This window comes from Pleurodeles waltl, chromosome 3_1 (assembly GCF_031143425.1).
Source record: "Pleurodeles waltl isolate 20211129_DDA chromosome 3_1, aPleWal1.hap1.20221129, whole genome shotgun sequence".
Lineage (NCBI taxonomy): Eukaryota > Metazoa > Chordata > Amphibia > Caudata > Salamandridae > Pleurodeles > Pleurodeles waltl.
Genome location: NC_090440.1, coordinates 33,327,030 through 33,354,110, shown reverse-complemented (window position 1 = coordinate 33,354,110; position 27,081 = coordinate 33,327,030). Strand labels below are relative to the sequence as shown.

The window sequence follows — 27,081 nt, the reverse complement described above, 5'->3', positions numbered from 1 at the left end:
AAATAATTGTACATTTACAAAAAAGTATATGTTTACCTTTGTGAATCAGGCTCTGAAATGTCCATTGTTGTAAAGACACTCTGGAGCTCAGGCTTACAGGTTCCCCTGATTTATGCGGAGTATAGAAGATTCGGGGACATAAAGACAATACCACAGTGTTAAGTGGCTGATATAAGACATTTTAATCCTACAATCTTGCTTAATTTAAACTTGCCACTATACATGCCTTTAGTCCAGCCTAATATTAATTCTAGACTTTATGATACACCTCTCTCCATTCTAGAATTTAAATTCTAGACTCCAACAATCATTTTGTGATTGGCCCACCTGCTTGCCTCATCTAGAGAAATGAGAAGGAGTGTTTTATTGAAAGTGCTTCCAGAGTGGAGTGAGCATCTTCTTCAAAACTGTAACGCCAGCAGGCCACCATGTTATGGCAACTGGTCAGAACATGTTTTTATATTTCAGAAAAAAAATACCTATATCTGAGTTTGTCTGTGAAAAACAAAACATTAGTAGCCCTCAACCACAGGGAAGTTCTCCCTGCTTGTGGGGGTCAATAAGCATTATTTCTTACTAGGGTCCACTATTTATCATCCACCCCCTGAACTTCCACCAACACTCCAGCACCTGCACTCCGCTTCCCTTTCTTTTGAACAACCTTCTGCGTCTGCCAAAGCAACAGTGGAGAACGCTCCGTCTCCTACGTCACTGTGAAATCTTGAAACAACCTCCCCCTTCACCTACGGACCTCCACCTCTCTTCTGGAATTTAGGAAAGGACTTAAGACCTGGCTGTTCAACCGAACCCCTTAGCAGCTTTGTGCTCAGTGCCTGGATACACTTGTAGGTAATTATCTGTGCTCTATAAGTCCTGATTGATCATCTGATTGATTCTTCACATTGCAGCCCCTCTAGCAGGATCAACAGTATCAGAAAGGCTGCCCTCCAGAGGGCAGTACGTCTGACTCATTTAACAAGTGATGGGCCACCAGATCATTTCGTTTTTGAAAGCTGAAGCAGATGAGGCTCACACAGTGATTCCAGTTCTACATGAGGAAAGGGAACCACCAATTGTGCTGAAGCCTCTCAAACATAGCAACCCACTTGCCTGAATGGATGCTGACTTGCACTTCCTTGATGATATATATAGCTACTAACTATCACAGCTCTGAATTTTCTGTGGAGCAGCAAGCAGTGCAAAAGAAAATTCCTAAATAAGTGAACAAGCCCTTTACTTCTCTAATCCTCTGAGTTCTACGCTTGACTCAATAACTCTGTCATAGACATAGTACTATCCCACTTGAAATTAAATACATGGTGTTGTGGTCCACTTACTTCTTGAGTCAATGGTATGTTCTTCTTACGTCTAGACTTAACTCATAACATTCTTAATTCTAGGCTCTGTGCTGTCAACTATTTGATTCTATACTTGGTACCATAATGCAGTCAATTTCATACTTGGTTCTAAACCATCCTAATTCTAGACGCACATGTTATAAACTTCTTTATTATTATAGAATAAGTGATACAACTTTTCTAATTATAAATGATAAGCTGTGACCACTCAGTCCTGGAGTCAGTGCTCTACTTCTCTTCATTCTAGACTCACAGCTATTACCCTGGGTGCACACACCCTTCTCTGTGACTTGTGAGTTCCCTCGGCTCATGTGATGCAATGGAGGAGGTTGCTGTTGTATGTTCCATGCGGGTCCACGTGGTAGTGAGGCATTTCAGAAATGGGAGAAAGTGGTCAGTACTCATCGGTGGCACCAATCATCAGTGGGTAGACCCAAGCATAGGAGGCAGTGCAAGGTGTGCACTATAGGCAAACTATAGCAAGTGTAAAAATATAGCACAACAGAACTCAACACAAGGTAGCATTTAGCAGGTGTAAACCTACCAAAGGTGTAGGTAGCCTGGAATCCTTTCATCTGCTCTCTGTTGTCGCTGTGAAACTGGAGCAACAAGGAGTTGCCACTGGATACCACTGGGGCCACTGGACCAGAGCCACAATAACGACCAATACGTGGGGCACGACTTGTGAGGCCATTGTAGATCAAGAGGTAGTCCAAGAGGCAGTATTTCTCGTATGGCTCCAAGTAAAAATCAGTGAATGTCAATGAAATCTGAAATGATTGAAACAGAAGTAAAAAATAGTCTTTTTGAAGAGTTGTGATATGTCATTGCTGTGTTCTACCATGTGCAAAAACAACAAGATGATGGATGCAATGATTGAATTAAACTCAGTCACTAGTGATCGTCTAGGACACATCCCAATCCATCAATTTTTTTGCCCACCATGCTATCTCAGTTTGGACCCAGCCATATGAAATCAGTCTTGATCCTGCTCCTCCTGGGAACAGTTCAGCCTCTACTGCCAGGCGAACCAGAACACAAGAAACCTAGGACGGTGTTTCCCTAGTTAGGGCTCTTCACCCAGGTATAGCTTGGTTCCAGTGGCACAGAAAGCCAGGTAACCAACGTCTTGGCATACTCGGCCCACCTAGGGCGGCAAATGCAAAAACAACAAGGTGATGGATGGAATGCTTGAATTAATCTCAGCCACTGGCAATTGCTCTGGGCCACATCCCAATCCAACTTTTTTTGCCCACCATGCTCTAACACATGACAGGGCATCATACCTCTGCAGAATACAAAAGAGTGTGCAGCTGTGACTCACCTTGTTCCCCTCTGGGGCCCATATGTAGTATTGACAGTAGAAGTTTGCTGGGTAGTTCTGGGGGTAGTTTTTGGATGTAAAGGTTCCTGTTGACGTGGTGAACACATGGGCACAACGAGCTAGAAGGCAAGGAGACAGAGTGAAGGTTTCAGAGACCTCTACGTGTTAGCATCAGCTCTATTCCAGGAGCATCTTCCCATCTCGCACCCTTGACTCCTCTCTAGAGATGGTTGACTGGAATGCTGTTGTTGGATGTTAGGGTGCTCAGTGGTTGGTGGCAGTGCATGGCTCCTGGTCTACAAGTACAATCCCTCAAACACATATACATTCTAGTATGTTTGAGAATGATGTATCTACTATGGACCTCCCTCCCCAGATATGTGATGCCCACTCTTCTCTACTTTGATGATTTTAACTTCTGAACAGAATTGATCATGTTCCATTCAGAACATAAATGCAGTTTTAGGGCCAGGTTAGAGTCTGCTGGATGGAGTTACTCCATCATAAATGTGACAGATATCCCATCTGCTGCATTACGGTCGGTCCCATTATATCCTATGGGAATCATAATACTGTGGACGGGATAGTCATCACATTTGTGACGGAGTAACCCATCTGCCAAATTCTAAATCAGGTCCTTAGTGTGCTTGCACTAGGAAATTGTTGCAATAATTAATCATCCAATAAAAATCTTATGTGTTGCAACAGAAAAGACCAGTGCTATGAGCATGTGCTCTAGTGCCCTACAGCTGGAATACTTTGAGGAGTGGCAAAGCTTAAAATGTATTAATTCTATCCTTTATGTGACAGAGAGATGGTCAGTAGAAAGACCCCTACTGTTCTGGTAGAAGGCGCTAAAGCCGCTGGCAGAGATGGCCCCATTGCTGAAAAATTGCAGTAGCATTGCACTCCCTGAAGAGACCACTGGAGGCACATTTCCTCTCCCGCAGGCCTTTCCCAGTAAGACAGGTGCATCCTTGGTGGCACCATCATAAACGGTGACGTAGTCGGCCTCGCAGTTTTGGGAGGGCTCGATATCGAAGGCACTGAATGTCAGTAACATCTGAAAGAGAAGATCATAGAAAGAGGCTGGGTACTAGAACATTATGTGGGAATCTTGAAGATCAGTGGGCTACCTGAAAGGTGCCCCATTCTGGTCTGAAGGGTGGAGTTCTGATTGGTCTCCATCCACAGTGTGCCGCATTGTATGCATACCTACCGGCAGTCCACTGGTTCGCATCAAGTAAGAGCAGTTAGTATTGCTGGGATACTGGGAGGGATAATTAGCTGAATTCAGGGATCCATAACCGTAGGTTAAGAGAGTGCTACAAGTACCTGAAGGAATGGATAAAGAAAAGGGATCATTAATGGGAAGATTTGCTCAGGCATCGTAGCTAATGGATAAAATGATAAAACACCTTGGAGGTATGATTTCCTTTAGACTTTGTACTTTATCCTTTCTAGGATGAGACATTCCTGAAGTCATCAACTCAATCATCCCTAGTAAGAGCCTGCTTATCAACCTTCACTCTGAAATAGCACTGAACAAAGTATATTGGGATCACATGTAGGAGAGGATACTGGGAACACAAGAAGGTGAGGAGGCTCTGATCACATGGAGAAGAGGGTACTGGTATCACTTGGCGGTGATGAAGCTGGGATCACAGGGTGGAGAGGATACTGGGATCACAAGGAGGAGAGGATGCTCTGATCACATGGAAGAGAGGGTGTTGGTATCTCATGGAGAGGAGGATGTTGGAATCATATGGTGGGGAGGACATTGGGATCACATGGAAGGGAGGATACTGGGATCACAAGAAGGTAGGGATGTTTTGATCACATAGAGGAGAGGATACTGGGATCACAAGGAGGTGAGAATGATCTGATCGCATGGAGGAGAGGGTACTGGTATCACATGAGGTGAGAATGCTGGGATCATATAGAGGTGAGGGTAGTGGGATCATATGGAGGTGATGGTGCTGTAATCACATGGAGGGGAGGACACTGGGATCCCAATGAGGTGAGAATGTTCTGATCACATGGAGGAAAGGGTGCTGGGATCAAATAGTGAGGAGACTGCTGAGATCACATGGAGGAGAAGATACTAGGATCACAAGGAGGTTAGGATGCTCTGATCGCATGGAGGAGAGGGGACTGGTACCACATGGAGGTGAAGATGCTGGAATCACATGGTGGAGAGGATACTGGGATTATAAGGAGGTGGGGATGCTGGAGTCACATGGTGGAGAGGATACACGGATCACAAGGAGGTGAGGATACTGGGATTACAAGGAGATGAGGATGCGCTGATCATATGGAGGAGAGGGTACTGGTGTCACATGGAGGTGAGGATATGGGTATCACAAGGAGGAGGGAATGTCTGATTGCACACAGGACAGGAAGCTGGGATCACATAGATGGAGGAGATGATACTCTGATCACATGGATCAGAGGATATTGGGATCACCGGAGGTGAGGGTACTGGGCTCAGAAGGCAAAAAGAATACTGGAATCACAAGGAGGCAGGGATGCTCTGATTGCATAGAGGAAAGGATACTGGTATCACATGGAGGTGACGATGCTGGAGAGCACGGTGGGGAGGAGGCTGGGATCACATGGAGGAGAGGGTACTGGGATCACATGGAGGTGAGGATACTGGGATCCCATGGTGGGGAGTATATTGGGATCACATGGAGGTGAGGGTACTGGGATCGCATGTCGGTGAGGATTCTCTGATCACATGGATGGAAGAGATGATGCTCTGATCACATGGATGAGAGGATATTAGGATCACAGGAGCCGAGAATGTTTTGATGACATGGAGGAGAGGGTGCTGGGATCAAATTGTGAGGAGGATGCTGCAATCACATGGAAGAGAAGATACTGGGATCACAAGGAGGTTAGGATGCTCTGATCGCATGGAGGAAAGGTTACTGGTATCAAATGGAGGTGAGGATCCTGTAGGTAGTACAGGTAGGTAGGAGGTACAAGTAGGTGGGGATGGAATACTTGTATCACATGGAGATGGGATGCTGGGATCATATGGTGGGGAGAATACTAGGATCACATGGAGGAGAGAATAGTGGGAACACAAGGAGGTGAGGGTGATCTGATCGCAGGAGGAGAGGTACTGGCACCACATGGAGGTGAGGATGCTGGGATCACATGGTGGAGAGGATACTGGGATCACAAGGAGGTGGGGATGCTCGGGTCACATGGTGGAGAGGATACTCGGATCACAAGGAGGTGAGGATACTGGGATCACAAGGAGATGAAGATGCGCTGATCGCATGGATGAGAGGGTACTGGTATCAAATGGAGGTGAGGATGCTGGGATCATATGGTGGTGAGGATAGTGGGATCACATGGAGGTGTGGGTGCTGGGATCACATGGAGGAGAGAATACTGGGATCACGAGGAGAGAATGTCTGATCGCATGGAGGAGAGGGTGCTGGGATCACGTAGATGGGAGAGATGATGCTCTGATCACATGGATCATAGGATATTGGGATCACAGGAGGAGAGGATACTGGGCTCACAAGGAGATGATAATACTGGGATCACACGGAGGCAAGAATGTTCTGACCGCATAGAGGAGAGGATACTGGTATCACATGGAGGTCAGGATGCTGGAGAGAGTATGGTCAGGTGGATGCTTGGATCACATGGAGGAGAGGATACTGGGATCACATGAAGGTGAGGATACTGGGATCACATTGGATCACATGGCGGGGAGGATATTGGGATCACATGGAGGAGAGGGTACTGGTATCACATGGAGGTGAGAATGCTGTAGGTAGTACAGTTAGGTAGGTGGTACAAGTAGGTGGGGATGCTCTGATTGCATGGAGTACTTGTATCACATGAAGGCGGGATGCTGGGATCATATGGTGGGGAGAATACTAGGATCACATGGAGGAGAGAATAGTGAGAACACAAGGAGGTGAGGATGATCTGGTCGCATGGAGGAGAGGTACTGGTGCCACATGGAGGTGAGGATGCTGGAATCACATGGTGGAGAGGATACTGGGATCAAAAGGAGGTGGGGATGCTGGGGTCACATGGTGGAGAGGATACATGGATCACAAGGAGGTGAGGATACTGGGATCACAAGGAGATGAAGATGCGCTGATCGCATGGATGAGAGGGTACTGGTATCACATGGAGGTGTGGGTGCTGGGATCACACGGAGGAGAGAATACTGGGATCACGAGGAGAGAATGTCTGATCGCATGGAGAAGAGGGTATTGGGATCACATAGATGGGAGAGATGATACTCTGAGCACATGGATCATAGGATATTGGGATCACAGGAGGAGAGGATACTGGGCTCACAAGGAGATGAGAATACTGGGATCACACGGAGGCAAGGATGCTCTGACCGCATAGAGGGGAGGATACTGGTATCGCCTGGAGGTCAGGATGCTGGAGAGAGGATGGTGAGGTGGATGCTTGGATCACATTGAGGAGGGGATACTGGGTTCACATGGAGGTGAGGATACTGGAATCACATGGTGGGGAGGATATTGGGATCACATGGAGGAGAGGGTACTGGTAACACAAGGAGGTGAGGATGCTGTAGGTAGTACAGGTAGGTAGGAGGTACAAGTATGTGGGGATGCTCTGATTGCTTGGAGTACTTGTATCACATGGAGGTGGGATGCTGGGATCATATGGTGGGGAGAATATTAGGATCACATGGAGGAGAGAATAGTGGGAACACAAGGAGGTGAGGATGATCTGGTCGCATGGAGGAGAGGTACTGGTACCACATGGAGGTGAGGATGCTGTAGGTAGTACAGGTAGGTAGGAGGTACAAGTAGGTGGGGATGCTCTGATTGCATGGAGTACTTGTATCACATGGAGGTGGGATGCTGGGATCATATGGTGGGGAGAATACTAGGATCACATGGAGGAGAGAATAGTGGGAACACAAGGAGGTGAGGATGATCTGGTCGCATGGAGGAGAGGTACTGGTACCACATGGAGGTAAGGATGCTGGTATCACATGGTGGAGAGGATACTGGGATCACAAGGAGGTGGGGATGCTGTGGTCACATGGTGGAGAGGATGCACGGATCACCAGGAGGTGAGGATACTGGGATCACAAGGAGATGAAGATGCGCTGATCGCATGAATGAGAGGGTACTGGTATCACATGGAGATGAGGATGCTGGGATCATATGGTGGTGAGGATAGTGGGATCACATGGAGGTGTGGATGCTGTTATCACATGGAGGAGAGAATACTGGGATCACGAGGAGAGAATGTCTGATCGCATGGAGGAGAGGGTGCTGGGATCAAATGGATGGGAGAGATGATGCTCTGATCACATGGATCATAGGATATTGAGATCACAGGAGGAGAGGATACTGGGATCACATGGAGGTGAGGATACTGGGATCACATGGTGGGTAGGATATTGGGATCACATGGAGGTGAGGGTACTGGCATCGCATGGAGGTGATCATGCTCTGATCAAATGAAAGAGAGTGTGCTGGGATCACATGGATGGAAGAGATGATGCTCTGGTCACATGGATGAGAGGATATTGGGATCACAGAAGGTGAGGATGCTGGGATCACATGGATAACAGGGTACTGGAAACCCCTGGAGAAGCAGATGCTCGGATCACATTGAGGAAAAGGTACTGGGATCATGCAGGAGTGAGCATGTACTGATCACATGGAGGAGAATATACTTGGATCACATGGGAGCAAGCATGCTCTGATCACATGGAGGAGAGGATGCTGGGATAACCTTGATGGGAATGATAGGATCACAATGAGGGGATACGGGGTTCACACAGAAAATAATATACTGGGATCACACAGGAATAGAGGGTGCTGGAATCACACAGAAATAGAGGATATTTTGAGGGGTAGATATTGGGATGATATGATACCTTTTCATACCAGATGAAATGAGCTTGTAATATTATAGGAGAAGACGGCAGCTGGACTAATCCAGATTATTAAAATGACTCTTAGAACACATTTTCTTACCACATTTATAAAGCTGGTTGATTTTAGCAATATCCAGATTGCTGACACCAATTCTCTGCCCAATTTCTGCAGTAGGATTTTTTGTGGGAATGATGGTCTTTTGTCCGTAGATTGTGCTGAATGCATAACTGGGGAGGACAAAGGCACAGTCAGTCTACTCTCCTAGCATCACATTGCTATGATTTGCCACCTGGGATGGTGCAACAACACAGTCTTGAGTCAAGGTTGGGATGATTTCCCCCTCTTGATAAAATGTCATTCTTCAATAAATTGACCACATCCCTTCTCACACTTATAACCTATTACATCACACCCTTCCTGGCTAAGACATTTCATCTTGAGCAGTAGGTATGCATCCACAGTTTCATGATGTGAAAAATGTAAGAGTTCATATTAAGTTGCTTTTCCATATGTGGTGAAAATGCATATGAGAGCAGTGCATTGACTGTCTCTAGTTAGTCTATTTTACTGAAAATGTTTCTTGTCAAGTACTATGGCTATTTTACAAAGACTAGGAGTATTGGGCATATTTATGAAATTATCACCCAGCACAGCGCAGCAACTCACCTTTCTGCGCTATGTTGTCTGATAGGGAACGGACAGGAAGATGCTTTCCTTAACTATATACGGCACGATCCCGTCATTTCCCTGTGCTGGCGCACAATGTGCTGTCTTGCACAAATGCAATGAGTCGTCAGCAGCATTGTTTTTTTGCAGGAAGGGGCACCTTTTGCACAAAAACAATCCACTAAGGCATATTCCTCTTTCTATATGTGTCTCCTTGTTACGTCTCACCAGGGGAGGCGCAGGTTTTTGACACATTCCCACGTACGATTTACTCGTAGTGAATCTGGGAGCGTGCCAAAATCCAGTGGCGGATGTGTGGGAACACCCATGCTCCACCTACGGAACGCCTTCTCAGTGCAGAGTAACGCAACTCAGCAATTTGCACTGCGCTGCGCTACTCTGGATTTATTGAGCCTCTCAGGGATATATATGCAAGGGGGCCTTGGGTGTCTTGATAAATCAAAGTTAAGGATTGCGTCGCTTTTGCACCCCGTTGCGTGGTGCAAACACAATTCAATCCTTTGATAAATGCACCCCTTGGACTGTAGGCTTTTTCACAGGTTCTAAGCTTTTGTCATACCAGAGGCTCTTACGACTGGGATTACTTTCATGTCGACAAAAGCTGCAAGACCAGATGCTGCTCCTACAGCTGGTTGAATGTAACTTTTGCAAATGCTCTATTGGAAATATTCGCAAGGTTTATGTGTTAAATAGAAATGTCACTGAAGAAGCACACTTGTCAATCAGATTTGCCTCTTCAGCCATGTTATCTATCATATGTTGCATTATTTTCAGATTTGACCAAAATAAAAGTGTTTTCCTCTCCCACATTACAAGGTATTATAATAGATGCACAGGGATGCAGTGTCACATCTAAAACTATCCAAAAGTTAAGTAGTCACATCTCAGCTGTTCATTGCTTTAAAGAGAAATTTATAAAAATAGTAATTTTGCCCTGATAGTTTAAACATCCCCATTTCTTAAACCAGGAGAAGCTCTTTGGTGTGCAGCAAAGAACTTAGCTGAATACATTAAATTTACTCAGGAAATGCAAGGGTGATCACTTATTTACCTTCCAATTATTTTATTTCACTCCACACACATTTGTGTATATATCATATAAAGTGTTCCCGAAGCAAGAATGATTTTAACTGATGCTAAGGAGGTCATTTAGACATCTGCAGGAAGCCCGCCAGCATGCAGGTGTGGTGAAAGTCCTTATCGTTATTGGTTGAGGACTACTCACTATATTTAAAGGTCTTGAAATGTCATTAGAAAACATTACAATAAAAATTCTCCTACCAATCTGGCGAAACACTATCATGGCAGCCAGCCAGCATTTGTTTTACTATGCAAGACGTAAACCCCAAAAGTGAGTTTTTTTTCTGAAACAATACAAGCAAATGGCCTAGGAGTTTTCCCGTCACATGTGGGAGCTATTGAATAGTTTTATTTCCTGGGTCTGCTATGCCGGTCTTAGGCGGGAGAACTGTAGTGTCCCCACCATCCTGTGGCAAATGGTCCACCAGGTGATAGGTTTCTAACATCAGAAACCTAGCAGTGGCCTCACTGTTAAATATGGTGGTCAAACTGTGGGGCTGGAGGGAAAGCAGTCTTGCTGACTTATTCAGGGGCCCGTGCTATGTAAACACCTAAAATTGTAGAAGAAACCTAAACATGTTACATCTCTTTCTATAATCCCATGTCTTTGACCCCAAGCGCCTCTTAGTGAGATATATGAAAAATATGAAATGCCCTACACCAGTTGTTCCCAACCTTTTGACATCCGTGGACCCCCACTTTCTCTTTACTGTTCCCCAGTCCCCCACTGAATCATTATTGGAATCCAGGAACCCCCATTGAGTCACTACTGGAAGCCAGGAACCCCGGCCTAAACATTGTTGATAATTTGAATCGCCAAAAAATACACATAAAAATACAGAAATAGGCATTCCATCAAACACATACACAAATAACACGTTTTATATAATTTACAAACAAAATAAAAAAATGCAAATCTTAATTTTAATAGGAAGGTTGGAGCTTTTCTAAGTTCAATTGAAGCCACAAATCGCCCACACTATCTTGTGTTTGAAGCACCTGCACTGCTCCCACAAATCAATCTGAGGATACTGATTGAATTTTTAGCCTTCATTTTCAGGTTTCTTGACATATACAGTGTGTTTTGAAATTTTCTGTTGTACCTTTAGCCACTTTATTTATATACACTTTATTAATCTGTTAATATTAGTTACTTTTCAAAGCAATCATGGAGCCCCTAAGAAGCCTTTGTGGACCCCCAGGGGTTCCCAGACCACAGGTTGGGAACCACTGCCCTACAGTGGCAGCTGCCAGGTATGAAGCGTGGTCGAGCGGGCAGCGGGTGCAGGGTGCATTCACTACAAAATGATCTTAACTACATTCACGCGGACATCCATTGGTATTTAATATTAAAGTTAAAATGTTTAACTTTAAAACATTAACGTCATGCATGTTGCCGATTAAGGGCATGCATACAAAATATAAACACATATAAAATACATTTTAAAAAAAAGAAAATAAAAGTAACTTAGCTTGCTGCATGTCCTAGCTTGTGTCCCGGTGTTTTCTCCTCCGGCCTGGGCACAGCCAACTCCCCTAATCAATCCTGGCACTGCTCTCAGCACCAGGACTGGATGGAGCAGGCTCCCTCAGCGCTTCAAAGGGCACTGGCGGACAGTGCTTGCTCTCAACACTGCTGTCCGAAACAGCTGGGTTAAGAGGTTTAAAGAGCACAAGGTTGGCTATCTCAAGACAGCCAGCAAAAGAGACATGCACACTTTAAACAAGTGCACAGGCAGCCCCCCACTCCTCCCTGCTGCTGCCACGTGACTCAGCAGGCCCCGCCCCATCCTGACACTAGGCTTAGGACGAGGGTTTGCCGAGTTACTGGAAAATAAATTGGTAATGTTTACAACCGTTTTATTTTATATCTGGGGGCATTTTCATAAGTGGGGTACTGCCATAACGGGAGAGCCGCGCCTGCTACCCTACACAGTTCTGTTGAGCTGGTTTCTAAGGTTTTTAATGGTTTCTAATGGAAATAGGTGTTTTCAGGGGCCCAATAATCTGAATACTGGGTTAATCCATGGCTGAAGGCTAGTTTTAGATCCTCACTTGGAAGCCCTGAAAAAACGAGACTTGTCTTCTCTATGTTCAGCAGTATCTATGTCACACACAATCAATTTTACTCTAGTAGATGGTAGGGATATTGTCAGTAAAGAGACAATCCTGTATTTCAGATTGAGACACAACCATGAATTGCTGGTGGGCACCACTTTGGAGATAAACTAATGAATGTCTATAATGTTCTTCTATGTATGTGCATAGCACTGAAATCATTCTGTAGAAGTGTGGAAAGATGACAAAATAGTCAATTAATAACGCCATAGAATGTGTTCCAAAATTTGCCTTGTATGTCTCACAATTTGAATATTCTGTGATCAGGGAATAGATAGAGGTGTGTCACGAGTTGATATCCTGCAAGCTCTCTCAACCTTCCTTAGGAGGCCACTGGGTACCACCAAAGGGTTAACAGTGGCCGCTGCTTTTGCAGAAGAAGAAGTGTGGAATGAACTGTAACAAGTTCGTATTATTTTTGGGTCATGTAATTGCCACTTAATTTTTTCTGATTGGTTGCATTGTCGGCCATTTGTGCATCTGATGTAACCCATTGCAGCAGCATTTCTAAGTACTAACGTGCTCAATGTGCGTGAGGACAAGAATACAGGGTGTGACAGCTGATCTTAGATCTATTTGCATTATTCTAAAGTGTGATTCATGATAGCTGACATTTCTGTAGTACCAGTGTGTTCTTTTGCACCATAATATATAGGTGAAGTGTTGGAAATGGCCCTTTCTGCAGGGTTATTCCAAAACTTTTTGCCTTCCTCCTATTATTTTTCTAACCTTCTTTTTTTGGTTTTAGGACTCTGGGCACTTTACCACTGCTAATCAGTAGTAATGCGCATGTGCTCTCTTCCCTAAAACCTGGTATGATTGGCTTACACCTGCTTGGCATATTTAATTTACCTGTAAGTCCCTTGTAACATAGTAGATCGTACACCCAGGGCCTGTAAATTAAATGCTGATTGTGCCACCCATAAAAGAAGCCTTGGATACTTGTCTCAGGCCTGCCGCTGCAGTGCGTGCACAGTTTACTGTCACATTGGGTTGCAATTTCAAACTACTTGCCAAGGCCTAAGCTACCCTTTTCCTACTCTTAAGTCACTCCTAAGGTAGGCCCTAGGTAGCCCTATAGGCAGGGTGCCGTGTATGTAAAAGGTAGGGAATGTACTTTTATGTTTCACATGTCCTAGTAGTGACAGTATATTTTGCTTTTCACTACTGTGAGGGCTGCTCCTCTCATAGGTTAGCATTGGGAAGTCCCTTATATATTTTTAAGTGGTAATTTCTGATCTGAAAGTTGCAGTGTTATCATGTTTGGAATGCTAGTAAGAAATCCTGCTTAATGATGTAGTTAGATTTTACATTCCTATTTTAGAAATGCCACTTTTAGAAAGTGGGCATTTCTCTACGCTTATAACTCTAGTGTTTTGCAGAGTCACTCCAATCCACATCTAGGGCAGGGTGACAGCTATACTTTGTGCATGCTTCCCAGACAGCCACAACATGACAGGGGCTGGGTGGGACAGAAGAGGCGTCTGCATCCATCTACATACTAATAGTCATTCTGGGCTGGAAGAGGGGGAGGTCGTTCACATCTTACATGTCATTAATATGTGTCCTGCCCTCACACAAAGAGCTGATCTACCTCCCCACCCCAGTGATGTCTGGAGCCAGGGCTGGGTTGAAAGGGGTTGTTTTACACTTGAAAGAGTTACTTTAATGTTACTCCTTGAAAATAACATTTTGGAGTGTAAGTACAGGGTCTCTGACCCCATGTTTTAGAGCTGTCGGAAGGACTCCTATGCTGCACGAAGACTCAACTGGACGGCTCTACTGCTGTTACTGTGCTACCTGCCACTGCCTTGGTGGCCTAAATGACAGACCGGATTGTTTTTCTGCTTGTTGTCCTGCTGCCAGCTGCTCCCTGACTCTATTTGGTCTAGACACTGCTGGGATGCTTAGGAGAAACTGCCATCCCTACTAGCTGCTTTGTGGTGCTGGCCTACTGCCTGCTGCTTGCTGGGCTGAAAGAGGGACCACCACGCTGCAATTTAAGTTGGATGAGCTGGCCTGGTCCCTGCTAGGACCCCCAGTGCTCTGTAAGGGCTGATTGGGCCCCCTTTGTTTTAAAAGAATTTCAGGACCATCAAGACTATTGGTCCCTGCTTTTCTACCCTCCTGTGAAGGCCTGTTCTGTGTGAGCCAGCACTCCGCTCTGGGGGGACCAAGAGTGCTGTGTTGTGGGGGTCAGCATGGCTCAATTGACAGCTGTGTCCTGTGCTTTGTGGCAAGTATGACAAGTTGATGTTTGCATGCCCAGTCTCTAACTGGGTGCTCCATGTGTGATTTTCCCAAGGACCCAAGTTCTCAAGTGGCTGTGGAAGAACTCAGATTGGTGGTATCTTGCCAAACCGCCTCCCCTCAATTCCACAGGGATGTGTCATCAGAGCAAAACCTGACCCAGCCTGTTGCCCTTCCGGGAGACTGCTGAGCATGCTCCCAATGTTCAGCATCGTGGTGCTGCCCGGCCTTTGAGAGAAGGGAGATCAGGGGCCTGACTTTCTTTACCTGCTAGGATGGGCTCCCAGCTATAATGATGCTGCTCAATGGTTGGGTTAACAAGCAATGCTGGGTCCCATCTGGCCCTCATCTGGTAGAATGCCACAGCAGCACAGTTCGTGGATCACATTTTGTGTCTCCAAAAGCCCATATGGCATGGGGGACTTGCACATCCGCCCGCTCTATCTTAGCGGGTGGCTTTGTTCTGGTTTCAGTTTGCTTCCTTTTCCCAAGCCTGGAGGAACACGTTCGGTGATCAACAGACAAGATGCTCTGTGCCCTTAGCAGCTGCTTTTTGACTGCCCTGCATGCGGGGAGACCCAGAGAGGCCTCCCCACCAAAACCTCAACGGAGACCCCCACTGTACGAGAGACCTCTGATTACATTAATACACCTAATAGGAGCGCAAGTGTCCTGGCACTCTATAATTATTGGTGATTTGTGTGCTTCCACAACCAAAATGCTTTGCTTACCCGAATGTACTGGTCTACGTACCTGTCTGTTTTCCCCATAGCCTGATCCCACAAAGCAAATTGTTTTAATTCCTGTTTATTCATGATAAAGAGCACCATTTCAGCAACTGAATAGCATGCACAATACTTATGAAACATGGAGATTCATGGGTTTTACTGCTGATTTGTATGCACTGATGTTATAGTGTATGACATAGTGATCCTTCCTACGAGGTGTATTTTAGAAATTGCATAATATACACAATATTTATGATTTATGCTGTTCTGGATCTATGTTATAGATAAGAGAAGAACCCCATTTTTATATATAATCCTATGTGGAGTCTCTTTTCTGTTTTTAGTGTATTTATTGTGTCACTGGTGTGAGTGTGCTGCGCAAACTCTTTATACATTGTCTCTGGGGATACGCCTGACTGCTCTGTGCCAAGCTACCAAGGGGGTGAGCACATGTTATCTTTGGTATGTAACTTACTTGCCCTGCCTAGAGTGGTGGGTTCTGCCTCGCTTAGGTGCATTCCACCGCCAACCAGAAACCCCATTTCTAATAGTATGGGTGTGATGTTTTACCTAACTTATTTTTGCCTGCGTCTGTGGTGTTTTACAACCCCGGAGTATGTTTATATGTTGTCTATGTAGAAAATACACAAGTATCTGTGTGCACAACCCAAGCATGTCACCAGCATTATTAATTTGTTATCTTTTCCTAATGGAATAAAAAGCTAACTGGCAGTGAGCGTTAGTTCACTACAATACCTAGAATGGGTCTGGCTCTTGTGGGCTTCCACAGTGTTCTATGTGTTTTTTATGCTTCAACTAAGAGTGAGTCAGTGAGTGAGTGAGAGTTGAGTGAGTTAGTGAGGTGAGTGAGTGAGTAAGTTAATTCTGGATGATGAGTGTATATGTAAGTGAGTGGGACTTAGAGACTGCGTGTATGAGTGAGTTCTGAGTGAATATGGATTCTGCACAAGTGTGTCAATGAGTGAATGCTGAGTGAGTGAATATGTCACTGGGTTCTGACCAAGAGAGTGCATTCTAGTTGATTGAGTGAATAAGTGAATTAGTGTGTGAGTGAATAAATATGTGAGAATATGAAAATGAGTTAGTGGGTGAACGAGTAAGTCCAATCATATGGTTTAACTCATTCTGCAAATCAAACCTCTCTTAGCAGTTAACAAAGTGGGCACAAAACAAGCCCAGAATTTGGGAAGTTAAAAGGCATGAGTCACGGCCCCCAGATACCCTGAGATTGTAAGAAGGTATATCTCAGACTCACCTTCCGTAGTGCATGACGGAGGAGTAGTCATATTCCAGGCCCAGGTTGTTGGTGCCCTGTTTGATAAAGTTGGGTAGACTTCCTGCAGGGAAGAGACCGAGTTAGGGCAGAGAAATACTGCAGCCTTACAACACTCACCATCACCTAAGAGACACCTCGACCAGGGCAGGCTTAGGTACCTAAAGAAACCTAGCATCCTTCTAAACGCCCGCTCTTAATATAAACACGCCATGGAAATCTAGGACACCATACTCACCCACGAAATGGACATTGCATTCATTACTGAAACATCTGAAATATGGCTAACAACTTCTCAAACCCTGACGGCCACAGCCGCCCCTGGCGGCTACAAGATGATACACTGAGACTGCACCCACATACATGGTGGGGGCATCGCCATCATCTTCAAAGAAATCATCCAGTGCATCATCACTGACGATGACCAAACGCATCTCATGGAGCACCTTAACTTCCAACTCCAGATCGATGCCAACACCACAATGCGAGGCACCCTCACATACAGATCCCAGGACCACGTCCAGCCTTCAGCGACCCCATCACCAACCTCATTGCCTCCTTCACCATCAACTCCTTCCACCATGTCCTACTCGGTGATCTCAATTTCCACCTTAACGACACCAACTCCACTTCCCTCATCGAGAACCTCAGCAACATCGGCCTCACCCAACTGGTCATCAAACTCACGAACAATGCCGGGCACACACTGGACGCCATCTTCACTTCTAGTGACAATTCGACCCACATGACTGAACTCACCTGGACCAACCACATCATTGTCCACTTTACCATCTTCAATTGCCAGCCCACCAACTCCAAGCACCTCAGTACCCCAACCGAAGCTGAGGCAAGGTAACCAAGACCCTGTGGGCACAGGTCCTAGCCCACAACCTGAGCCCACGACAGACCTCGACCTCAACTAAGCGATCCAAAACTTCACCACCTGAATCACCAACGTCGCCCCGCTGAAGCCAACCAAGAAAACCTCCAAGCCAGCAAGATGGTACACTCCTGGGCTCAGAAACTCCAAATACGACTGCCACTGACTCGAGACCAAGGACCCCTCCAACACTCAACAACTACCTCCACCACATCAAAGCAGCAAAAAGGGCCGTAATCACTCCGGCATTGACACCGCAGCCAACTACACGAAAGAACTCTTCAGAATCATCAAGGAATAGCCACAGAGACACCCATCCCAGGAACTCTACGACATCCTCTCAGATTACTTCCATAGCAAGATCACCACCAAATACAACTATTTTGATCCCCAACCCTCCGCCTCCAGCCTAGATAACATCTCTCAAGGAGCTAACACCAGACACACGATAACCTCCTGGTCCCCGATTACCACACAGACTACCGCAGCAATCATGTCATCCTTTCACTCCGGGGCACACACCGACCCCTGCCCCCACCGGCTTTTCAACCTTGGAGTCAACATTATTAGCATAGAACTAACCCACATCCTCAACACCTTCATCTCCACAGCCACACAGAGGTCAGACCCCTCGTAAAGAAACTCTCCGCTTACCCCAGCAACCTTAAAAACTACAGACTGGGGGGCGTGGCCGGGCCACGAAAGAAGATGGCCACCTAAGTCCCGAGCTCCGCGCCGCAGTGGCCCCGAGGAGGCGGCGGGGCCCTGTGGAGGCCGAAAAATCGCCTTAACGCACGTCGAAACCCTCCCACAACCTCGAGCTTCCGACCGAACCTCAACAATCGGCCGCCGAGACCCTACCAGCCGGCAGCGCGCCTCGGAGGGAAAGGGGGAAAAATGGCCTACAGAGAGGGCGGAGCCGCGTCCCCTCGACCAGAAAACCGGCTCTCTTAAGGATGGAGGAACCCAGTCCGGAAGACCCTGAGGAGCCTTCCAAAGCCCAGGACCTCTGATCTCGAGTGGGGACACGCTCCGGAGCACCAGGGGATCTAGGGTGCACAATATCGAGGTAGGCTCAACTGCGGGGGAGGAGCCGTGCTCTCGAGCCGAGAGAGGAGCCGGCCTCCCTACCATTACGGCGACTGGAGTCGCAGGCACAGTCCTTCGCATCCGATTTCCAAAGGGAGGCGGTGAGCATTTATCCTCTATTTGCCCGGGAGAGAAAAGAAGACAGTGCCGCGGAGCGGCGAGGGGAACGAGGTGAGGAGGCGAGGAGGGGCGAACCAGGACAGTAAACAATAGAAAGAAATAAAGACACGGAAACAAGAGAAGAAGGGGAGTAAGGGAAAAATAAAAGGAACGAGGAAGAAAGAGCAAACAGAAGAGGGGAAGAAGAGAGCTAAGAACCAAGTTAAATAAAGAAGGGGAGGAGAGCAGAGGGGAGGCGAAAGGGGCGAAAGGGGCGAAAGGGGGAAAGAAAAACAAAACAGGAGGAGAAGAAAGAAAGAAAGAAGAAACAAACCAAAAAATTCCCCTCCCCCCAACACATCCGGGAACAGAAAAAAGGATCGAACAAATTACCGCCTAAACCCTAAAATCCCCCCAAAACAAAAACAAAAAGAGGAGGGGAAAAAGAAAAGAAAAAAAAAAAAAGAGAGAGCATCAAAAGTCAGAACAAGACAAGAGCCGGCTGACTGCGTAACACTGCTTTTGCCAGACTCCGAGGAAAACTCTGGAATCAGCTGGACAACACACGCAGACGGACGAGGCGATGCCCGGCAGCAAAACAAACCAGAAACCCACTGGTAAGTAGGCACGACAATTATTATTCTCCGAAGCTCTCCATCACAGGCGCCCAACATCTACGATAACAGGACCTCACTCACCACCCTCCCCAACACAATCCACCGCAATGTCTGACAAGGAACAATCCATAACCATGGAAAAAATACTACAGGAGATCACCGCTGACAGCCGCCGAATAGAGGGAATGGACGCTTCTCTGTCTTCACTGACCCTGGAAACCAAATCTATGAGATCAGACATTGCAGGTTTTCAAACCAGGGTGACAGGCTTGGAACACCGCATGGGCTCATTAGAAACGCAGATGACCACTTATCGAGACAGAGACCAAGACCTCCTTTACCTTAGGAGTAAACTCACAGACCTAGAGGATAGGAGCCGAAGAGATAACATTCGCCTACTGGGAATCCCGGAGCATGAAGAAGGCACAGACATGCAGGCCTTCCTGGGCTCCGTTCTCCCCAAACTAACCTCCCTGGACTTCGACCCACCGCTGGAATTCCAAAGAGCACACAGAGTAGGCCCGAAACGTTCTGATACATCTTTAAGACCCAGACCGATAATCGCTTGTCTATTACGCCACAACCATACCCGACAGATATTACAAGCAGCGCGTAAACAGGGCCCTTTCCGGATAGGCCAACATGACATCCGAATAACAGCTGATTACTCCAAGGACCCCAACAAACGAAGAAAAGCCTTCCTAGCTCTAAGACCTCGACTTCGCCAACTAGGGATGAAATTCGGCCTCTTCGACCCCACCAGAATGTGGGTCACCAATAACAGTATATCCAAAGACTTCTATAATCCAGACAAACTGAGCCTTTTCCTTGACTCTTTTCAACATCAGCCTATGGACCCTAATAATCCAGACTGTTCACAAGATACCGGGAGAGAAAACGAAGGGGGAGGACTCTTACCCCAGGGCCCATAGAAAGAAGGCCCGCTCCATCAAGACACCGACCTCAATCAAAGGGGCAGGGACGCAGAGAGGCTAGCCAGACTACACGACGACAGGGGTCAGGTTCTCCACGCTGTGGCAACCTACACCCAACTGTCAGAAAGGGACAAATCCAGATCACCTCTAAAACCAACGACTGTACCCCCCTGAGACACCGATCCCTCGTTGGGCGCATGTGAGATGATTACAAGACATTGAAACTGGAACGACGAGAACTCACGGAAGGATGAGTACAAGCCCGGGTTTTGTTTGTAGCCATTATTACTTAACAATCGTCAATAACCCTTTTACATGTTCTACAAGATAACATGGGGCCTTATTCTATAACACTGTTGCATAGACATCCACTGTATAACACGAAACGCACAAGCCGGATCTTGCAGGCCCCACAGGTGATGCAAACACATACATCGGGACCTTGCTCAGTAGGGACAAGTTTCAACACCTTAAGAGAAGCTGCCATTCATCCCCTCACAACACTACTACAATATAGAATATCCAACAATACAACACCACACAATAACAACAAGACTGCATGAACAGGCCCGATAATGCTGTCCTCTCTCAGCTGAATCTACCACCTTCCACTTCTCCCTTAAACTGCCGCTCTGGGAAACGAAACGAATGTAATATAATCTACACGCAATAATACACATCCCGACGATCACCAGAGTACTGGCACAACATGATCACCTGCCACAGGGGACGATAAGATATAATACAACACAACATTACATATTACGGAGATGCACCACTACTTCTTACGGGAACACTATGGGGGTCATTCTGACCCTGGCGGTCGGTGACCGCCAGGGTCACCGACCACGAGAGCACCGCCAACAGGCTGGCGGTGCTCCATCGAGCATTCTGACCGCGGTGGTTCAGCCGCGGTCAGAAACGGAAAGTCGGCGGTCTCCCGCCGACTTTCCGCTGCTCGGGAGAATCCTCCATGGCGGCGGAGCGCGCTCCGCCGCCATGGGGATTCTGACACCCCCTACCGCCATCCTGTTCCTGGCGGGTCTCCCGCCAGGAACAGGATGGCGGTAGGGGGTGCCGCGGGGCCCCTGGGGGCCCCTGCAGTGCCCATGCCAATGGCATGGGCACTGCAGGGGCCCCCGTAAGAGGGCCCCACAAAGTATTTCAGTGTCTGCAAAGCAGACACTGAAATACGCGACGGGTGCAACTGCACCCGTCGCACCTTCCCACTACGCCGGCTCCATTCGGAGCCGGCGTCCTCGTGGGAAGGTAGATTTGCCCTGGGCTGGCGGGCGGCCTTTTGGCGGCCGCCCGCCAGCCCAGGGCAAATCTCAAAATACACTCAGCAGTCTTGTGACCGCGGAGCGGTATTTTGTCGGGGGAACATTGGCGGGCGGCCTCCGCCGCCCGCCAATGTTGGAATCACCCCCTATATCTCCATGGAGGCATAACAAACAGGCCGACATTCATACGTATTCCCCAGAATCCTCCCCATGAGGGGGATGCAACCCCTCCATATACTCGCGATGGCACCTGACCACGTAGATGATGAGCAGTAGACCAACCACTTGTATACACAACCCATGTTCCACCCTTCAATAACAACACCCACCTAGGGGCTGGTCCCACGACATATAAACTAATAGAATGTAATAAGATTACCTGTGTGGAAATAAGTTATATTGTGTTACGTTATGCTATATTATACTATGTTATGTTATACAAATTAACAGGTTGCAGTGACATTATGCTGTTTGACATTATGTTGTTTGACATAACGATATTATGCTATATAAGTATAGTAATATTTCAACTGTTATTATGTGCAAATGTACTCCAATATCCTGATCTGAACCAGAATTATGTTACTTTTCACCCGCCCTCTTCTCTCCTCCGGCCCTTTAGGCACCCACCCCTTGATCCCACAAATCACTTCTCCCCCCCCTTACACCTATACCAACACCTACAGTAACATCTACATTAAAATCATTATCACATTTATATCTATCATTATAATCACGATTACAAATACACACCCTGATCCACACCCACCCCCCTCCTCGACCAATATACCCTCACAACATAGAACCCACCGCGATGACACACATCAAGTACAGTGATCGCTAGCCCCCTTTCACTCGAAAATAGGATAAACATTTAGGCCCATATTTATACTTTTTGACGCTAAACTGCGCTAACGCAGTTTAGCGTCAAAAAGTTTTGCGCCGGCTAACGCCATTCTGAAGCGCCATGCGGGCGCCGTATTTATTGAATGGCGTTAGCCGGCGCAAGCAGACCGGCGCTGCCTGGTGTGCGCGAGAAAAACCACGTACACCAGGCAGCGCCGGCGTAGGGGGAAAATGGCGCATGGGCGTCTTAAAATGGGGCAAGTCAGGTTACGTCGAAAAAATCGTCGTAACCCGACTTGCGCCATTTATTTTCGACGCCCATCCCCCATCAACATGACTCCTATCATTGTAAAGATAGGAGTCATGCCCCCTTGCCCAATGGCCATGCCCAGGGGACTTCTGTCCCCTGGGCATGGTCATTGGGCATAGTGGCATGTAGGGGGGCACAAATCAGGCCCCCCTATGCCCAAAAAAATTATTTAAAAAAAATAAAAAAATACTTACCTGAATGTCCCTGGGGTGGGTCCCTCCAGCCTTGGGTGTCCTCCTGGGGTGGGCAAGGGTGGCAGGGGGGGTCCCTGGGGGCAGGGGAGGGCACTCTGGGCTCATTTTGAGCCCACTTGTCCCTTAACGCCATGCCTGACCCAGGCGTTAAAAAGCGGCGCAAATGCGCCGTTTTTAGCCACGCCCACTCCCGGGCGTCTCTTTTGCCCGGGAGTATAAATACCACGTAAAGGCCTGGGAGTCATTTTTTAGACGGGAACGCCTCCCTTGCATATCATTAACGCAAGGAAGGGGTTCACGCTAAAAAATGACGCACATTCCGGGAACTTTGGCGCTATTCGCCTCTAACGCATAGTATAAATATGGCGTTAGTTGGCGTTAGTTTAGCGTCGAATTTGCGTCGAAAAAAACGACGCAAATTCGGCGCAAACGGAGTATAAATACGGCCCTTAACCTATTATATTAGACACTGGACACTGCGAGATATCAACTGGATCCTTCTACATCTCTTAATCCAGGCCAGTGTGAACTCCCCCTCTACCACCTTTCCCACTGTGCCCACCTTCACCATATTAAAATGATGTCGCCAAATCCCCCCCCCCCATTATCTACACATCATACCCTCCCTCATCAACATAGCTACTACCCTCTCCCGGCCCCCCCCTCCCATAATATGCCCATGGCTTCCCCCCATATACGTTCCCCTCCTCCGGAGATCAGCTCAGAACCTGTGCATTCGACCACCTTGGATCAATACTGGCCTCCCCCTGCCCCAACGCCGCCTCCTCCACAGAGAGGCTGCATCGACGGCATTAGGAACTCGGATAGGACTCAGACTCGCCGTTTACAGACCGTCCCTAAGGGAGCATAGTACTCCCGGTCCTCCCTATATCCCTCTAACCTCTTTCCCTCTCAATCATCACATCCATCCCACTTTACAGACAAACGCTAACTCTAGTCTTCTTTCCTCCCATATTATCCCTTTCCCCTCCCTCACCAACCCCTCCACGTTCTCGTTTCTCTCCCCCCCTTTTGTCTTTTTTTTTTTCTCATCAGCTGCCTTTGTCACACCCCTCGAACTCCCAAATATTCATATTACAGCGAACACAGCACCACACGACTACCACCCCCAGTATTGCTGAAATTCCTTCCTCTAACTCAGTATGCCAGAGACGACCCCCCACATAGTGCACCCACTACGAATCCTCTCCTGGAATGTTCATGGCATGACGAACTACATCAAACGGAAAAAGATCTTGTCATATTTTCAATCTAAAAAAGCAGACATAGCCCTGATCCAAGAAATGCATCTTGATAATATAGAGTCCGATAAACTTAGACGTGACTGATTAGGAAAGGTCTTCTTCAGCTGCTGTCCAGAAGATCAGGGAATCAAGGGAGGCACACCTCGGAAATGTGGCGTAGCGATACTAATACGTAAATCTCTGCCGACCACGATCATTAAAACATGGAATGACACAGAAGGGAGATATACATTTGTCAAACTGAAAATAGGAAATACCTTCCTATGTGTGGGCTCTGTCTATGCACCAACCGGACCAAAGCGTTCCTTCTTCCTTCAACTCAATCGCGTACTGACCGAAATAGGGACCACACGCTATATCATCGGGGTTGGAATCTTGCTAGAGATGCCATACTGGACAGGACAGGCCCCATTGATGTGGGCAATAATCCCGATAGGGCCTTACTGACGGACATCACAGCAGATGTAGGCCTAGTCGACTGCTGGAGACTAACACACTCAAAGGACAAGGAATTCACATTCATTTCGTCCGTCCATGGCACCCAATCACGCCTGGACTATTTTCTTGTAACACACACCATAATCCCCCAAATACAAGACGCTAGCATCTTAGATAGTGGACTCTCAGACCATTCCCCGATTTTACTCTACACCCCCGAAACAACGACCGACCAGGCACAGACGGAGGCATTTCTCATTGCGGCAAAATTGCCCTGCCTATCAGAAGCCGGCCGAGCTCTCCTTGATAAATCCCCGGGTGAAGATGGATTCCCCGCGGAATTTTACAGATGGTCAGGAGAAGAGACAGTCACGGCAGTACACAAGGCACTCATGGAGGCGTGTCAGGAGGGCTCTCTGGGTGCCCTGTCCAACAGGGCCACGATTGTCGTTCTGCCTAAACCTGGAAGGGACCCCCTACTCTGCTGTAGCTATCGCCCCATCTCCCTTTTAAACGGAGACGTTAAATTACTAGCTAGTGCAGCACGTCTACGCAAAATCATACCGTCCCTAATCCATAATACCCAGGTGGGATTCGTACCGGGCCGCACTTCCAGAAACCATATGCGCACACTATGCCACACCCTGCTTGAATCGTTAAACCTACCAGAAGAAGCCTTGGCACTATCCCTCGACGCGGAGAAGGCATTTGACTGCATCAAATGGCCCTATTTATTCACCACCATGAAACATTTTGGTCTCGGAGATCAATTTATTTCCAAAGTCCGATTATTATACGATCACCCTACGGCACAAGTTAACTGCGGGGGCTTTCTGTCGGACCCATTCCCCATCGGAAGGGGCACTCGACAGGGCTGCCCCTTGTCTCCGCTCTTATTCCTACTAGCAATGGAACCACTGGCGGCAACTATAAGGAATTCTCAACAGATAACAGGCATCTCCTTACCAGGGGGCTCCTCCAAAATCTATTTATATGCAGACGATATTCTGTTAACCTTGTCTGACTTAGAAAGATCCATCCCATCCTTACTCTCTATCATAGAAAGCTTTGCACCCTTGTCCGGGTATCGAGTAAACTGGGACAAGAGTGAATCGTTGCCCCTATCTCGTATAACAACGAGAGCCGCAATCCATGGCCGCCCATTTAAATGGACCCCAACCCACCTCAAATATCTGGGGACATATATTAACCGAGGCTTAGAACACATGGTCAGGGATAACCTAGACCCTCTTATATCCCGGATGAAACAGGACTCTGCCAAGTGGACCTTACTCGGCCTATCTATGTGGGGCAGAACACAGGCGGTTAGGATGGTCACCCTCCCCCGCTTCACATATGTTTTAGGCATGCTCCCCCTACAGATTCTGCTCTCTCTTCTCCGAAGGATTGATACTTTGATAAGGTCCTTTGTATGGGGTTCTATACGGCCAAGACTAAAACCGGGGACAATATTAGCGCGCAGACCCTATGGAGGACTAGGTCTAGCCTCAGTAGAACAACACGCTCTAGCCCTACAACTATCACAACTAGCCTACACACTACCAGGCACCCCAGACCCCCCACAATGGACAATCACGGAGAAACACATACAGGGACAGCACTCCGAACTAGGCGGGATATATACCGACTACTCTCACTCGTCCAATCCTATCCTCGTGGCCACAAATACAGCGTGGCGCAGAGCCCACCGGCTACTGGGAGTGCACCCTTCTCTACATGCTCAAGCCCCTTTAGCGGGAAACAAATGTATAAAAATAGGGGGAAGTACCCTAAGATGGCCCCAGTGGAACGACGCTGGTATCCACAACAGAACCCAAATAATAGATGGCAATGATTTCCGGTCCTTTGAATCCCTACGGGAAGAGTTCGGAATCCACAAAAATCAGGAATGGAGGTACATGCAACTCATGCACTGTATGCGCAAGGCCCTAGGACCCCCCCGTGGACGATCAAAACCTCACCCGTTGACAATTACCTGCAGAAATGGGGCCGGCACAGAGGAGTTATGGCCGGTCTATACGCAGAGATTACGAACCATCTTTACTCGCAACCTCTCCTAGAGCGACTGCGTCTCAGATGGCAAGATCGACTAGCGATAGCCTACACAGAAGAAGAATGGCAAGACAATAATCGAAGCCCTAGACAGAGGGGTCCTCGAGGCCCGTCTGAAATTCTGTCTCGTCAAAATTCTCCAGGACTGGTACTGGACCCCCACAAAACTCTTCAGGGCAGGTCTGATACCACATGCGAGGTGTTGGCGATGTGCAGAGCTCCATTGTGATCTACTTCATATTCTGTGCCATTGTCCGACGATACAGCCCCTATGGGAAGCTGTGTTCCAGACACTTAGGGATTTCAT

The 27,081-nt window shown here is 47.4% G+C and overlaps 1 protein-coding gene across 1 annotated transcript; it reads right to left on the bottom strand.

Moving 5' to 3' along the window:
- Nucleotides 1–3,481: 3,481 nt before the first annotated feature.
- On the bottom strand, nucleotides 3,482–17,179 carry LOC138283276 (astacin-like metalloendopeptidase). The gene is made up of 5 exons (XM_069221297.1): nucleotides 17,101–17,179; nucleotides 16,728–16,809; nucleotides 8,688–8,815; nucleotides 3,902–4,017; nucleotides 3,482–3,745 (listed from the first exon to the last, which is right to left on the bottom strand). The coding sequence occupies exons 1-5, from the start codon at nucleotides 17,177–17,179 to the stop codon at nucleotides 3,482–3,484; spliced, it is 669 nt and encodes a 222-aa protein (XP_069077398.1).
- Nucleotides 17,180–27,081: the final 9,902 nt, after the last annotated feature.

Bases quoted from the DNA above. Each gene is read 5' to 3' on its own strand.
- LOC138283276 (XM_069221297.1), bottom strand. From the start codon at position 17,179: ATGCGTTTGGTCATCGTCAGTGATGATGCACTGGATGATTTCTTTGAA. The intron at 8,816-16,727 runs GTGAGTCTGAGA...TGTCCTCCCCAG, and splicing joins TCCGTCATGCACTACGGAAG to TTATGCATTCAGCACAATCT. The intron at 4,018-8,687 runs GTAAGAAAATGT...CCATTCCTTCAG, and splicing joins CAACCAGCTTTATAAATGTG to GTACTTGTAGCACTCTCTTA.